Source organism: Zootoca vivipara, chromosome 1 (genome assembly GCF_963506605.1).
Source record: "Zootoca vivipara chromosome 1, rZooViv1.1, whole genome shotgun sequence".
NCBI lineage: Eukaryota > Metazoa > Chordata > Lepidosauria > Squamata > Lacertidae > Zootoca > Zootoca vivipara.
In genome coordinates, this window is record NC_083276.1 from 113,963,649 (window position 1) to 113,975,884 (window position 12,236).

The 12,236-nt window shown below is 44.3% G+C and overlaps 1 protein-coding gene across 50 annotated transcripts in view; it reads left to right on the forward strand.

Moving 5' to 3' along the window:
• The window catches only part of TTN (titin), a 307,843-nt gene that overhangs the window by 289,118 nt on the left and 6,489 nt on the right, over positions 1-12,236 (forward strand). For all 50 annotated transcript variants that reach the window (XM_035133990.2, XM_035134229.2, XM_035134116.2 and 47 more), the window contains 6 exons: positions 105-404; positions 763-1,338; positions 1,427-1,732; positions 1,827-2,420; positions 3,816-9,769; positions 9,859-10,012. In XM_035133990.2, coding sequence (XP_034989881.2) covers positions 105-404; positions 763-1,338; positions 1,427-1,732; positions 1,827-2,420; positions 3,816-9,769; positions 9,859-10,012 — 7,884 coding nt within the window. The remainder of the gene's footprint in view (positions 1-104; positions 405-762; positions 1,339-1,426; positions 1,733-1,826; positions 2,421-3,815; positions 9,770-9,858; positions 10,013-12,236) is intronic.

Consider the following 12,236-nt stretch of genomic DNA (forward strand, 5'->3'; position numbering starts at 1 on the left):
GTACGTAAATGTAACTTCTGTGTTAGAGGGTATCAGTATGGCGTGGGTTGTTGTTGTTTTTTGGAAAATACACTTTTTAATTAAAATACTTTGAAATTTTACAGACAAACCAAGCCAGCCTGGAGAAATTGAGATCACGTCCATATCTAAGGATAGCATTACTTTAGAATGGGAGCGCCCTGAATGTGATGGTGGTAAAGAGATCATCGGATACTGGGTTGAATATCGCCAGTCTGGAGAGTCTACCTGGAAAAAGTGCAATAAAGAACGCAACAAAGACAGGCAGTTTATAATGGGAGGCTTACTGGAAGCTACGGAATATGAATTCAGAGTTTTTGCAGAAAATGAGACTGGACTCAGCAGACCTCGTAGAACAGCTATGACAGTAAAGACAAAACTGACATGTATGTTTAACTATTCCATTATATTCACTATGCTTTATGTAGCTGTTGAAAAGATATGACATGTCACAGTAAACTGTGCTATGGTATAAAGTGGTTAATTTCGTGGTCTTGAAGTAATTTGGCAATTCCATTATGTAACTATGACACTCTGCTTTCATGTATTTACTTTTCTGAATGGACCTCAAGGAAGGAAATAAGCTATTTTCCCCTCCAGGGCTAATAAAATTAATGATTTATCAAATAGGCAGCATAAACATTATGTTTGGTACCATAGCATTATGGTTTGGGAGGGAATGTGGAATAAAAGAACAATGGAAAAAGCTTTCAATACATTTTCTTTCTCCCTTTATAAATATAGCTGGAGAAGCACCAGGAGTAAGACAAGAAATGAAGGATGTTACTACTAATCTGGGTGAATCAGCTCAGTTATCATGCCAGATCCTTGGGAGACCTCTTCCTGATATTAAATGGTATCGTTTCGGCAAAGAACTGGTACAGAGCAGAAAATACAAGATGTCATCAGACGGGCGCACTCACACACTGACGGTGCTCACAGAAGAGCAGGAAGACGAAGGAATTTATACTTGCAAGGCTATCAATGACGTTGGAGAGGTTGAAAGTAGTGGCAAGCTACTCTTACAAGCTCCTCCACAATTCCACCCAGGCTTTCCATTGAAAGAGAAATATTGTGCAGGTGTGGGATCCACACTTCGCCTCCATGTTGTATACATTGGTCGTCCAGTGCCTGCTATCACTTGGTTCCATGGAAAGAAACTATTGAAGAGTGCAGAAAACATTACTATTGAGAACACAGAGCATTATACTCACCTTTCCATTAAAAACGTACAGCATAAAGCCCACGCAGGACACTACAAAGTACAACTCAGTAACACATTTGGAACTGTTGATACTGTACTAAACGTGGAAATACAAGGTATGTCTTGGCATTAAATTTTCTTGAAATCATGGGAAAGACTTCCTCCATTTAACTTTAAACACTGCCTTTTCTTTTCTTTTTGTAGATAAGCCAGATATACCAACAGGGCCAATTGTTATAGAAGCTTTGCTGAAAAACTCTGCAGTCATCAGCTGGAAGCCACCTGAAGATGATGGAGGTGCTCTAGTAACAAATTATGTTGTAGAGAAAAGAGAAGCAAAAGAAGGCACAGAGTGGCAGCTGGTTTCTTCAAGCATTTCTGGCACAACCTGCAGAATTGTTAACCTAACTGAAAATGCAGGCTATTATTTCCGTGTCTTTGCTCAGAATACATTCGGCATCAGCGAAGCATTAGAAGTTTCATCTGTTGTTATTATCAAGACTCCATTTGGTAAGTGTGTTCCACAAGCCACGTTTCTGTCTATCTGCAGTTCAACAAAGCAAACTGACTTCATGTCCTGAAAATTATTATTTCTTCTTTACAGAAAAGCCAGGCCAACCAGGTCAGCCAGCTGTATCTGCTGTGACAAGTGAATCCTGTGTTGTTTCTTGGAGGCCACCTGCTAGTGATGGAGGCTCAAAGATCAGAAATTACTTCCTGGAGAAACGCGAAAAGAAACAAAACAAATGGATTTCTGTAACAACAGAAGAAATACGCGAAACTGTCTATTCTGTCACAGGTCTTATTGAAGGCCTGGAGTATGAATTCCGTGTAAAATGTGAAAATCTTGGAGGTGAAAGCGAATGGAGTGAAATTTCACAACCAATCACTCCCAAATCTGATGTAGCAATTCAGGCACCACATTTCAAGGAAGAAATCAGAAACCTAAATGTGAAATTCAGAGGTCATGCCACATTTGTTTGCAAAGTCACTGGTCATCCTAAGCCTGTTGTAAAATGGTTCAGACAGGGCAAAGAGATTTTGCCAGATGGTGAAAAGGTGAAGATACAAGAATTTAAGGGCGGCTATTACCAACTAGTAATTACAAATGTAACAGATGATGATGCCACTGTATATCAAGTGAGGGCAACCAACCAGGGAGGATCTGTTTCTGGAACTGCTTCCTTAGATGTTGAAGGTAAGTAATGTGCTTTGCTCTTAAATTTAGTTTTTAATTTAATTTTTCATACAGAGGGACGGGGTGGAAACTCTGAGTTTGGAATAATATTTTCTCAATAGCCTTAAAATAAGTCAGATGGTGGCATGGTCATCTAGTTATTTATGGTGTAGTCCTAGGTGAAGTGGGAGAGATGGGAGATGAAGTGAAATGGGATATGTTCTACTGGCTCACTCTGCCTAGGGAAAGAAGAGATGTTTTTCTCCCTTTTTGTTCTCATGGGTTGCCATTTTGGAACATTCCTCCTTCCCCACTGAAGGTAATGGGAGGAAATAACTACACCAGGTCAAAACTGGCATAGTTGATGAGCCTGATCCTGGGTCAGATCCAATGCGGTTTCTGATCTGCCCTCAAAATGCCCTCTTTCAGTGCCTAGCCTGGCTACTGCTGGTAAAAACACCACCAGCTGAGTCTAAACCAACAGAGTTTTCTGTGGGCATCAGAAGGGCCTCCATGATGGGTGTGTCCCCCTACTAATGGAGATGAAGGACCACCCAAATTTAGCCCTGTCCAGCCAGTGGTTTGGGGGGGGGGTCAGGATTGTTTTGTTAGTCATAATAGACAGAATTTTCATTTGAACAATGTAAGTACAATAGGATACATACAGATAAACAGTATGTGAAACAAACGTTAAATACAAAACATCCAGATTTATAACTTGGTCTGTGCTCTGGTAGCATTGGTCTGGTGATCAATTTTGTTGGAAGATGTTATCAGACTATAAAATGATAAAAGGCTCTTGCACACACTTGTCTGGTAAATTGCTTCTAACATTATTGGGAAGGAGCGCTGTGACTAGATTAAACGATCCCCTGGTGTTGTAATCTGAACAGCCGTTGTTGCTCAGCTGGCTGAATATAACAAAGGGAACTGTCTGTCTGTCTTGTTTGTTTCTATTATTTACATTCCACCTTTCAGGATACAAAGCCTTCCACAATAGACAATATTAACATATTAAAAGGTCATCAGGATCCTTCCCATAGTATAGTTGCTGGTATAAGGGCCCTGTGAGAGAGCCCCTGTAGTCTTCAGCTGCTCCCTTCTCTCTCCTGGAATCCTTTCTATTAACCACTATGAAGGTCTTTGCCTGCACCCCCCTTTTCTGAAATCCTTTCCAAAGGCAGAGTTGATGGTAGATGGAACTGTGGAGGGTCCAGCTGGAGTAGGGTCCAGGTTTCCTTTGCCTGCATCCCTCTGTCTCAGTTTATGGCAAAGGGTTTGTTGCAAATATTAGCCACTATGCCTGAGACCTTCTGAACCAGTCTCTGTTTAAAGCAGTGTTTTGCTTTATTTTAAAGCAATAGTTTGCACTCATTTTGTTTCTTCCCTTCCTCTGTGTTTTTTTTCTCTCTGCAGTTCCTGCTAAGATACACTTGCCTAAAAATCTTGAAGGCATGGGGGCCGTTCACGCTCTCCGTGGTGAAGTCATCAGCATTAAAATCCCATTCAGTGGCAAGCCTGATCCAGTGATCACATGGCAGAAAGGGCAAGATCTTATTGATACTAATGGACACTACCAAGTTATCGTGACACGGTCATTCACATCTCTTGTTTTCCCTAATGGTGTGGACAGGAAAGATGCAGGCTTCTACATTGTCTGTGCTAAAAACAGATTTGGCATTGATCAGAAAACAGTTGAATTAGATGTAGCTGATGTTCCTGATCCCCCAAGAGGACTGAAAGCAAGCGAGGTTTCAAGGGACTCGGTCAACCTGACATGGAATGCTCCAGCAAATGATGGCGGAAGCCGAGTCACACACTATACTGTTGAGAAACGCGCTACCACAGCTGAGAGATGGATTCGTGTTGGCCAGGCTCGTGACACTCGATACACTGTGATAAACCTATTTGGCAAGACAAGCTATGTATTCCGTGTTATAGCAGAGAATAAATTTGGACAAAGCCAGCCTTCTGAACCTACAGATTCTGTAATAACAAAGGAAGATAAGACCAGAACAGTCAATTATGATGAAGAAGTTGATGAGGCCAGAGAAGTCACTACAACAAAAGCAGCTCACTCTAATACAAAAGAACTCTATGACAGATATATGATTGCTGAAGAACTTGGGCGGGGGCAATTTGGAATTGCCCACAGATGTGTTGAGATAGTTTCAAAGAAGACTTACCTGGCCAAGTTTGTCAAAGTAAAAGGTGCTGATCAAGTGCTCGTAAAGAAAGAAATTTCCATCCTCAACATTGCTAGGCATAGAAATATCTTACAGCTTCATGAATCATTTGAAAGCCTAGAAGAACTTATCATGATCTCTGAGTTCATATCTGGAGTTGACATCTTTGAAAGACTTAATACTCCTGCATTTGAACTTAATGAAAGAGAAATTATAAGCTATGTTCGTCAAGTATGTGAAGCACTTGAATTCCTGCACAGTCATAGCATTGGGCACTTTGATATCAGGCCAGAGAACATCATCTATTTCACAAGAAGAAGCTCTATAGTTAAAATCATTGAATTTGGTCAGGCAAGGCATCTGAAACCTGGTGATAATTTCAGACTCCAGTTTACTTCTCCTGAATATTATGCGCCTGAAGTCCATCAGCATGATATGGTCAACACAGCCACGGATATGTGGTCACTTGGAACCCTAGTGTATGTACTTCTAAGCGGCCTGAATCCTTTCATTGCTGAAACAAACCAACAAACAATTGAAAACATCATAAGTGCTGAATACAACTTTGACGAAGAAGCCTTCAAAGATATCAGTATTGAGGCCTTGGACTTTGTTGACCGCCTGCTAGTAAAAGAAAGGAGATCTCGTATGACTGCTACTGAAGCCCTTGAACATGCTTGGCTGAAGCAAAGGACAGAGAAAACAAGCACCAAAGTTATCAAAACACTGAGACACAGACGTTATTATCAAACATTGGTGAAGAAGGAATGGAACACAGTTGTGTCAGTGGCCCGTGTTGCATGGGGTGGTGCAGTCAGATCTCAGAAGGCCGTTACAGTTGCTAAAGTTAAAGTGGCATCAATTGACATTGGACCCCTTACTGGGCAAATAATGCATGCTGTTGGAGAAGAAGGTGGGCATGCCAAGTACGTCTGCAAGATTGAAAACTATGATTCGTCCACAGAAGTAACCTGGTACTTTGGAGTAAGACAATTGGAGAGCAGTGAAAAACATGAGATCAGCTACCATGAAGGAGTGGCCACAATGTATGTCAAAGACATTGCTAAATCAGATGACGGTACCTACAGGTGCAAAGTTACAAATGACTACGGTGAAGACAGTTCCTACGCAGAACTATTTGTTAAAGGTGTGAGAGAAGTTTCTGACTTTTACAGATGCAGAACTGTCAGGAGAGTCAAGCGCCGAGTAGATACCTTGAGGCTTTTGGAGAAGCCACCAGAATTTACGCTGCCTTTATACAATCGTACTGCCTACGTTGGTGAAAATGTCAGGTTTGGAGTAACGATAACAGTTCACCCGGAACCTCGTGTAACGTGGTTCAGAGCAGGTCAGAAGATCAAGCCAGGAGATGATGACAGGAAGTATACCTTTGAAACTGATAAGGGTCTTTATCAGCTGCTCATCCATAATGTTAATGAAGATGATGACGCTGAATATACTGTGCTGGCTCGCAACAAATATGGTGAGGACAGCTGCAAAGCTAAGTTAACCGTTGTTCAGCATGCTCCTCCAGAGGCTACCACAATGAGACCCATGTTCAAAAGACTACTGGCAAATGCAGAATGCCAAGAAGGCCAGAGTATCGGCTTTGAGATAAGAGTATCTGGAATACCAAAACCAGCACTCAAATGGGAAAAGGATGGACAGCCCTTATCAGCTAGTCCAAATATTGAAATCGTACATGAAGGATTAGATTACTATGCTTTGCATATCAGGGATACTTTACCAGAAGACAGTGGTTATTACAGAGTTACTGCTACAAACAGTGCTGGATCAACAAGTTGCCAGGCTTACTTGAAGGTAGAGCGCTCAAAATATATCAAGCGTCAATACAAGAGTGAAGAAGAGCGGCAAAAGCATGTACAGAAAAGCATTGACAAGACAGTGAGAATGGCAGAAATCCTTTCTAGAACAGAATCCGTCCCACTGACAGATGTAGCGCAGGAAGCTCTCAGACAAGCTGCTATCCTGTATAAACCAGCTGTAAGCACTAAGACAGTCAAAGGTGAATTTGAACTTAAAAAGGAAGAAATTAAAGAAGAAAGGAGACTCCGGATGCCTTATGAGATCCCAGAGCCTCGCAGACGTGCAGCCACTACTCTGGAAGAGGATCAGAACATCAAACTGTTTGTGCCTATGTCAGACATGAAGTGGTACAAGAAGCTGAGAGACCAATATGAAATGCCAGGGAAACTTGATAGAATTGTTCAGAAGCGACCAAAGCGCATTCGCCTCTCCAGATGGGAACAGTTCTATGTGATGCCACTGCCACGCATTACTGATCAGTATAAACCTAAGTGGCGCATACCCAAATTGTCACAAGATGATCTCGAGACCGTCAGGCCAGCACGCCGGCGTACACCATCTCCTGATTATGAATTTTATTACCGACCAAGAAGACGATCACTTAGTGACCTGTCAGATGAAGAACTGCTGCTACCTGTTGATGATTATTTAGCCATGAAGAGAACTGAAGAAGAAAGACTGCGACTTGAAGAAGAACTGGAGTTGGGCTTTTCTGCATCACCTCCAAGCAGAAGCCCTCCACGCTTTGAACTGTCTTCTCTCCATTACACGGCAGCAGATGCTCATATTGCCACAGAGGAATCTAGGCAAAGAGAGCTGAGGTACGGCACTTATCACATACCCTCTAAAGAAGATACCGCTGCATCTTATGCACAGCTCCGGCAACGCCATGACAGAGCAATTTATAGACCATCAAAACAAAAACAGAGAATAATGTCTGAGAAAGAAGATGAGGAGCTGCTGCGACCAGTTAAAACAACCCGCCGGCTCGCTGAATACAAGAGTGAGCTTGAGTATATGTCACAAGAAGAAAAGAGCCGACTGAGAAGAAGGAGAGAGAGAGAAATAACTGAGGTCAGATCACAAGAGGAAGAGGAAGAAATAGAAATGGTGAGGCACGTTCACAGGGAATTTTCTCCTCCCTCAAGATTACTAGGAAGAAGGCGCTCTCTTTCTCCAACTTACATTGAATTAATGCGTCCTGTGTCTGAATTAATTCGACCCCGATCACACCCTGTGGAAGAAACAGAGAGAAGATCTCCTACACCAGAGAGAACACGGCCACGCTCACCAAGCCCAGTGTCTAGTGAGCGATCACTCTCACGATTTGAAAGGACAGCAAGATTTGATATATTTTCCAGGTATGAATCCATGAAAGCTGCTTTGAAAACCCAAAAAACAATGGAAAGGAAATATGAAGTTCTGACGCAAGAGCCTTTCACTCTGGATCATGCCCCACGCATAACTCTGAGAATGCGGTCACATCGTGTACCATGTAACACCAACACCAGATTCATTTTGAATGTCCAGTCCAAACCAACTGCTGAGGTGAAATGGTATCACAATGGTATTGAAATTCAGGAAAGCCATAAGATTCATTTCACTAATACTAGTGGCGTATTAACCTTGGAGATTCTTGATTGCCATATTGATGATAGTGGCACATACCGTGTTGTGTGCACAAATTATAAAGGGGAATGTTCTGACTATGCAACATTAGATGTTACAGGAGGAGACTACACTACATATACCTCCCAGCGAAGAGATGAGGAAGTACCAAGATCTATTGTACCAGACTTGACAAGGACTGCAGCATATGCAATCTCCTCATTTAAGAAAGTCTCTGAAACAGAAGCAAGTTCTTCAATAAGAGCAAGCAAATCAGAACTGACAGAAACCAGAGAATCACTATCATCATATGAGCACCATGCTTCTGCCGAAATGAGAGTCAGTGCTTCAGAGGAAAAATCATTAGAAGAGCGAGCTGTTCATCGGAAGTTTAAGACCACTCTGCCTGCAACAATATTAACAAAGCCAAGGTCAATCACTGTCTCTGAAGGGGAGACTGCAAGATTTTCTTGTGACATTGATGGTGAACCAACACCAACTGTGACCTGGATCCGTGCAAGTCAAGCTATTGTTTCTTCTGGACGCTTCCAAGTAACACGTACACAGTATAAATCTACCTTTGAAATTTCATCTGTCCAGACCTCAGATGAAGGAAGTTACACTGTTGTGGTAGAGAATTCTGAAGGCAGGCAGGAAGCCCACTTTAGTTTGACTGTACAAAGGAAAAGGGTTCCAGAAAAAGCAATTACATCACCTCCAAGGGTCAAATCTCCTGAGCCTCATGTTAAGTCCCCAGACAGAGTAAAATCTCCCAAGCGAGTAAAATCCCCTGAACCATCTCCTGCCCACTCTAAAGCCAAGTCAACACCTGCAGGTAAAACACCACCATCAGAGAAAGCGGACTTGCCAGTTGCTGTTCCCCCTAAGATAAAACAACAGCTGAAAGTGGAAGCTTCCGGGGACAAAGCAAAATTTTTCTGTTCGGTTGAAAGCAGTGTTTTGAGTGTCCGAGAAGTAGCCTGGTACAAAGATGGCAAGAAACTAAAAGAAGACGATCATTTCAAATTTCATTATGCAGCTGATGGAACATATGAACTTAAAATCCATAACCTCAAGGAATCTGATCAAGGTGAATATACATGTGAGATTGTTGGGGAAGGCGGCGCCTCCAAAACCAACTTTCAGTTTGTTGGCCAAGCTTTTAAAAGTATTGATTCTCAGGTGTCAAGCTTAAGCAAAACTCAAAAATCAGTTCAGAAAGAGTCTGAAATACTTGAAGTATCTGCCCAGAAAAAATCTGCAATGACTTCTCAAGAAAAGGCAATGGTCAAAGAAGAATATGTTAAAAAGTCTCTTGTGTCTGATGAAGCTAAAACATCTTACACAGAAGTTAAATCTACTACCACTAAAATGACTGTGTCTGTAGGTCAAAAATCTACCCTTAAAGCCAGTATTGCTGGTGCTTCTGATGTAAAATGGTTACTGAATGGGATAGAGCTAACCAATTCTGAACATTATAGATATGGTGTATCAGGAAGTGATCATACTCTAACTATCCAAAAAGTGACCCAGAAAGATGAAGGAATACTTACCTGTGAAGGAAAAACTGAACAGGGTATCATCAAATGTCACTTTGAAATGAGTCTTTCAAAAGATCAATCAAATGCCCCAGCCTTTGTCATACAACCGAAATCTCAAAACATCAACGAAGGACAAGATGTGTTGCTTACCTGTGAAGTTTCTGGAGATCCTTCCCCTGAAATCCACTGGTTTAAAGATAACCAGCCAGTAAGTAATTACTTATGTCAGCCTTGAAATTAAATGATTCATTCCCCGAGTATAACTTGATCTTAACAAAGTATCTCTTTCATTATCAGATTGCTCTCTCATCCAACATCCGAGTAAATCGTTCCAAGAACATTTATTCTCTTGCAATCCAAAATGCTGCAGTGAGCGATAGTGGAAAATACACAGTCAAAGCGAAAAACTTCCATGGGCAGTGTTCTGCAACAGCATCTCTGACCGTCCTTCGTAAGTTTTTTGCTTAAAGTCTTGTCTTAATACGATATGGCAAAAGCAGTTGATTGTCCTGATTCTTTAACAAGCTGTTAGTTTCATTAGGTAAAGGTAAAGGGACCCCTGTCTGTTAGGTCCAGTCGCGAATGACTCTGGGGTTGCAGCGCTCATCTCGCTTTACTGGCCGAGGGAGCCAGCGTACAGCTTCCAGGTCATGTGGCCAGCATGACTAAGCCACTTCTGGTGAACCAGAGCAGTGCACGGAAACGGCGTTTACCTTCCCGCCAGAGCGGTACCTGTTTATCTACTTTCACTTTGACGTGCTTTTGAACTGCTAGGTGGGCAGGAGCTGGGACCAAACAATGGGAGCTCACCCCATCGCGGTGATTCGAACCGCTGACCTTTTGATCGGCAAGCCCTAGGCTCAGTGGTTTAGACCTGTGTCCACGTTAGTTTCATTACTGAACCTAAAATATTGAATTTAAAGTATATATACTTATATGTTTCTTGCCCGCTCAGTGTTACCAGAAGGCTTTGAACATCTTGCTATTAACCCGTTGGTTCCAGTGATCACTGTTTAATAAACTATCGGAATAATTAATGCCCAAAGGGTGCTGTCACAGTGGCCGGAGTGGACTACTTCAGAGTAACGACGCTACGCAGCTCTGCATTTTATTCTTTTATTGGTGCTGCGTATTTACAGTGCTCAAGTCATTGCTATTTACACGGAGCGATGTTGTCAGTCTGTTTCAGAACCTCCTAATGGCTTTTGGCGCGTCTTTCTCCAACACAAAAGCTTTGGCAGACCCATCCTCTTGCCCCTCCTTTTCCTGCGTAATTCTGGAGTTGGAGGGATGGGTCTTCCCCCCTTGCTTGCCCCTTCCTGTCCCACCTGGGACCCTGGCTCCTCTACCTTGCCTGAGCCTCGGACACGACTTCCTGCTTCCCCACTGGAATCGGAACTCTCCCTGCTTTCCCCTTTGCTCGGGGACGGGCTTGAACTCAGGAGGGGAGGGACTTCGCGATATCCCCTGTCCCTCACATCCACCCCCCTCCCAAGCTCTCCTTCACCCCTCCCCAGGCCCCCCCCATGTGTCGGTGATGACTGGAAGCCTAAGAACTCAGTGCTCTCCGAGCCCGTTGGTGTGAATACCTCCCCCCAGTCCTGCGAGCCCCCCCCTTCCGCCTGGGCGGACGGGAATCCCAAAAAGTCCGTGGCGTCAGAGCTGGTGGGGGTAAAAACGTTCTGCCAATCTGCTCCTTCCTCTGACTGGGTGGATCTCGGTGACACCCATACCTCATCCTCTGGTTCCTCAAACTCCGCTTCCCAGCGCCATGGTGAGCTGCTCTCCCGTGCCTCCTCCTCCTCCCCCTCCCTTTCCATGTGCCAGGGCTTGGGTCTGTGGGGAAAGAGGGCGTGAAATTCTTCCACCAAGAATTCCTCCTGTATCTGAGTGGCTGGGACCCATTCATTCTGGGACGGTGGAGCATCCTCCCATGCCATGAGGTACTCCAGTCCCCCCACCCCCCACCTTGAATCCAGGATGGCCGTGGCCTCATTGAGTTGCTCCCTGCCTTCCCTCTCCCCCCCTCCCTCGGGGGTTTGTTCGCTGTCTCGGAGCCTGCTGCTTTCCCTGTACGGCGACAGCAGCGATCTATGAAACACTGGATGCACCCTCATGTCCTCTGGCAGTGCCAGCCTGTATGCCACCGGGTTTACCTGTTGCGTGACCGTGAAGGGGCCCAGCCTTTTGGGTGCCAGCTTTTTGCACCTCCCTCTGGTGGGAAGGCCCTCCGAGGACAACCACACCTTGTCCCCCACCCTGATGACCTCCCCTTGTCGCCTGTGGCGATCTGCCCCCTTTTTGTACGCTTCCTTGGCCCTCTCCAAGTGTTCTCTGAGCTGCTGGTGCACCGTCTCCAGTTCCTCTGCCCAATCCTCAGCCTGTGGGCCCTCCTCCTCCTCCTCCTCCCTCTCCCTCTCTGGGAAAGATCTGAGGTCGCGCCCGTAATTGGCCTTAAAGGGCGACACCCCTGTGGAGACGTGCACTGCATTGTTGTAGGCAAATTCTGCTAGTGGCAAGCGATCCACCCAGTCCGTTTGCCGCTGGCTGACGTAGCATCTCAGGTACTGCTGCAGAATGGCGTTGACCCTCTCCGCTTGTCCGTTGGTCTGCGGGTGTCTAGCCGTCGACAAGCTGACCTCCACCTGCAGGAGGTTCATGAGCCGCCGCCAGAA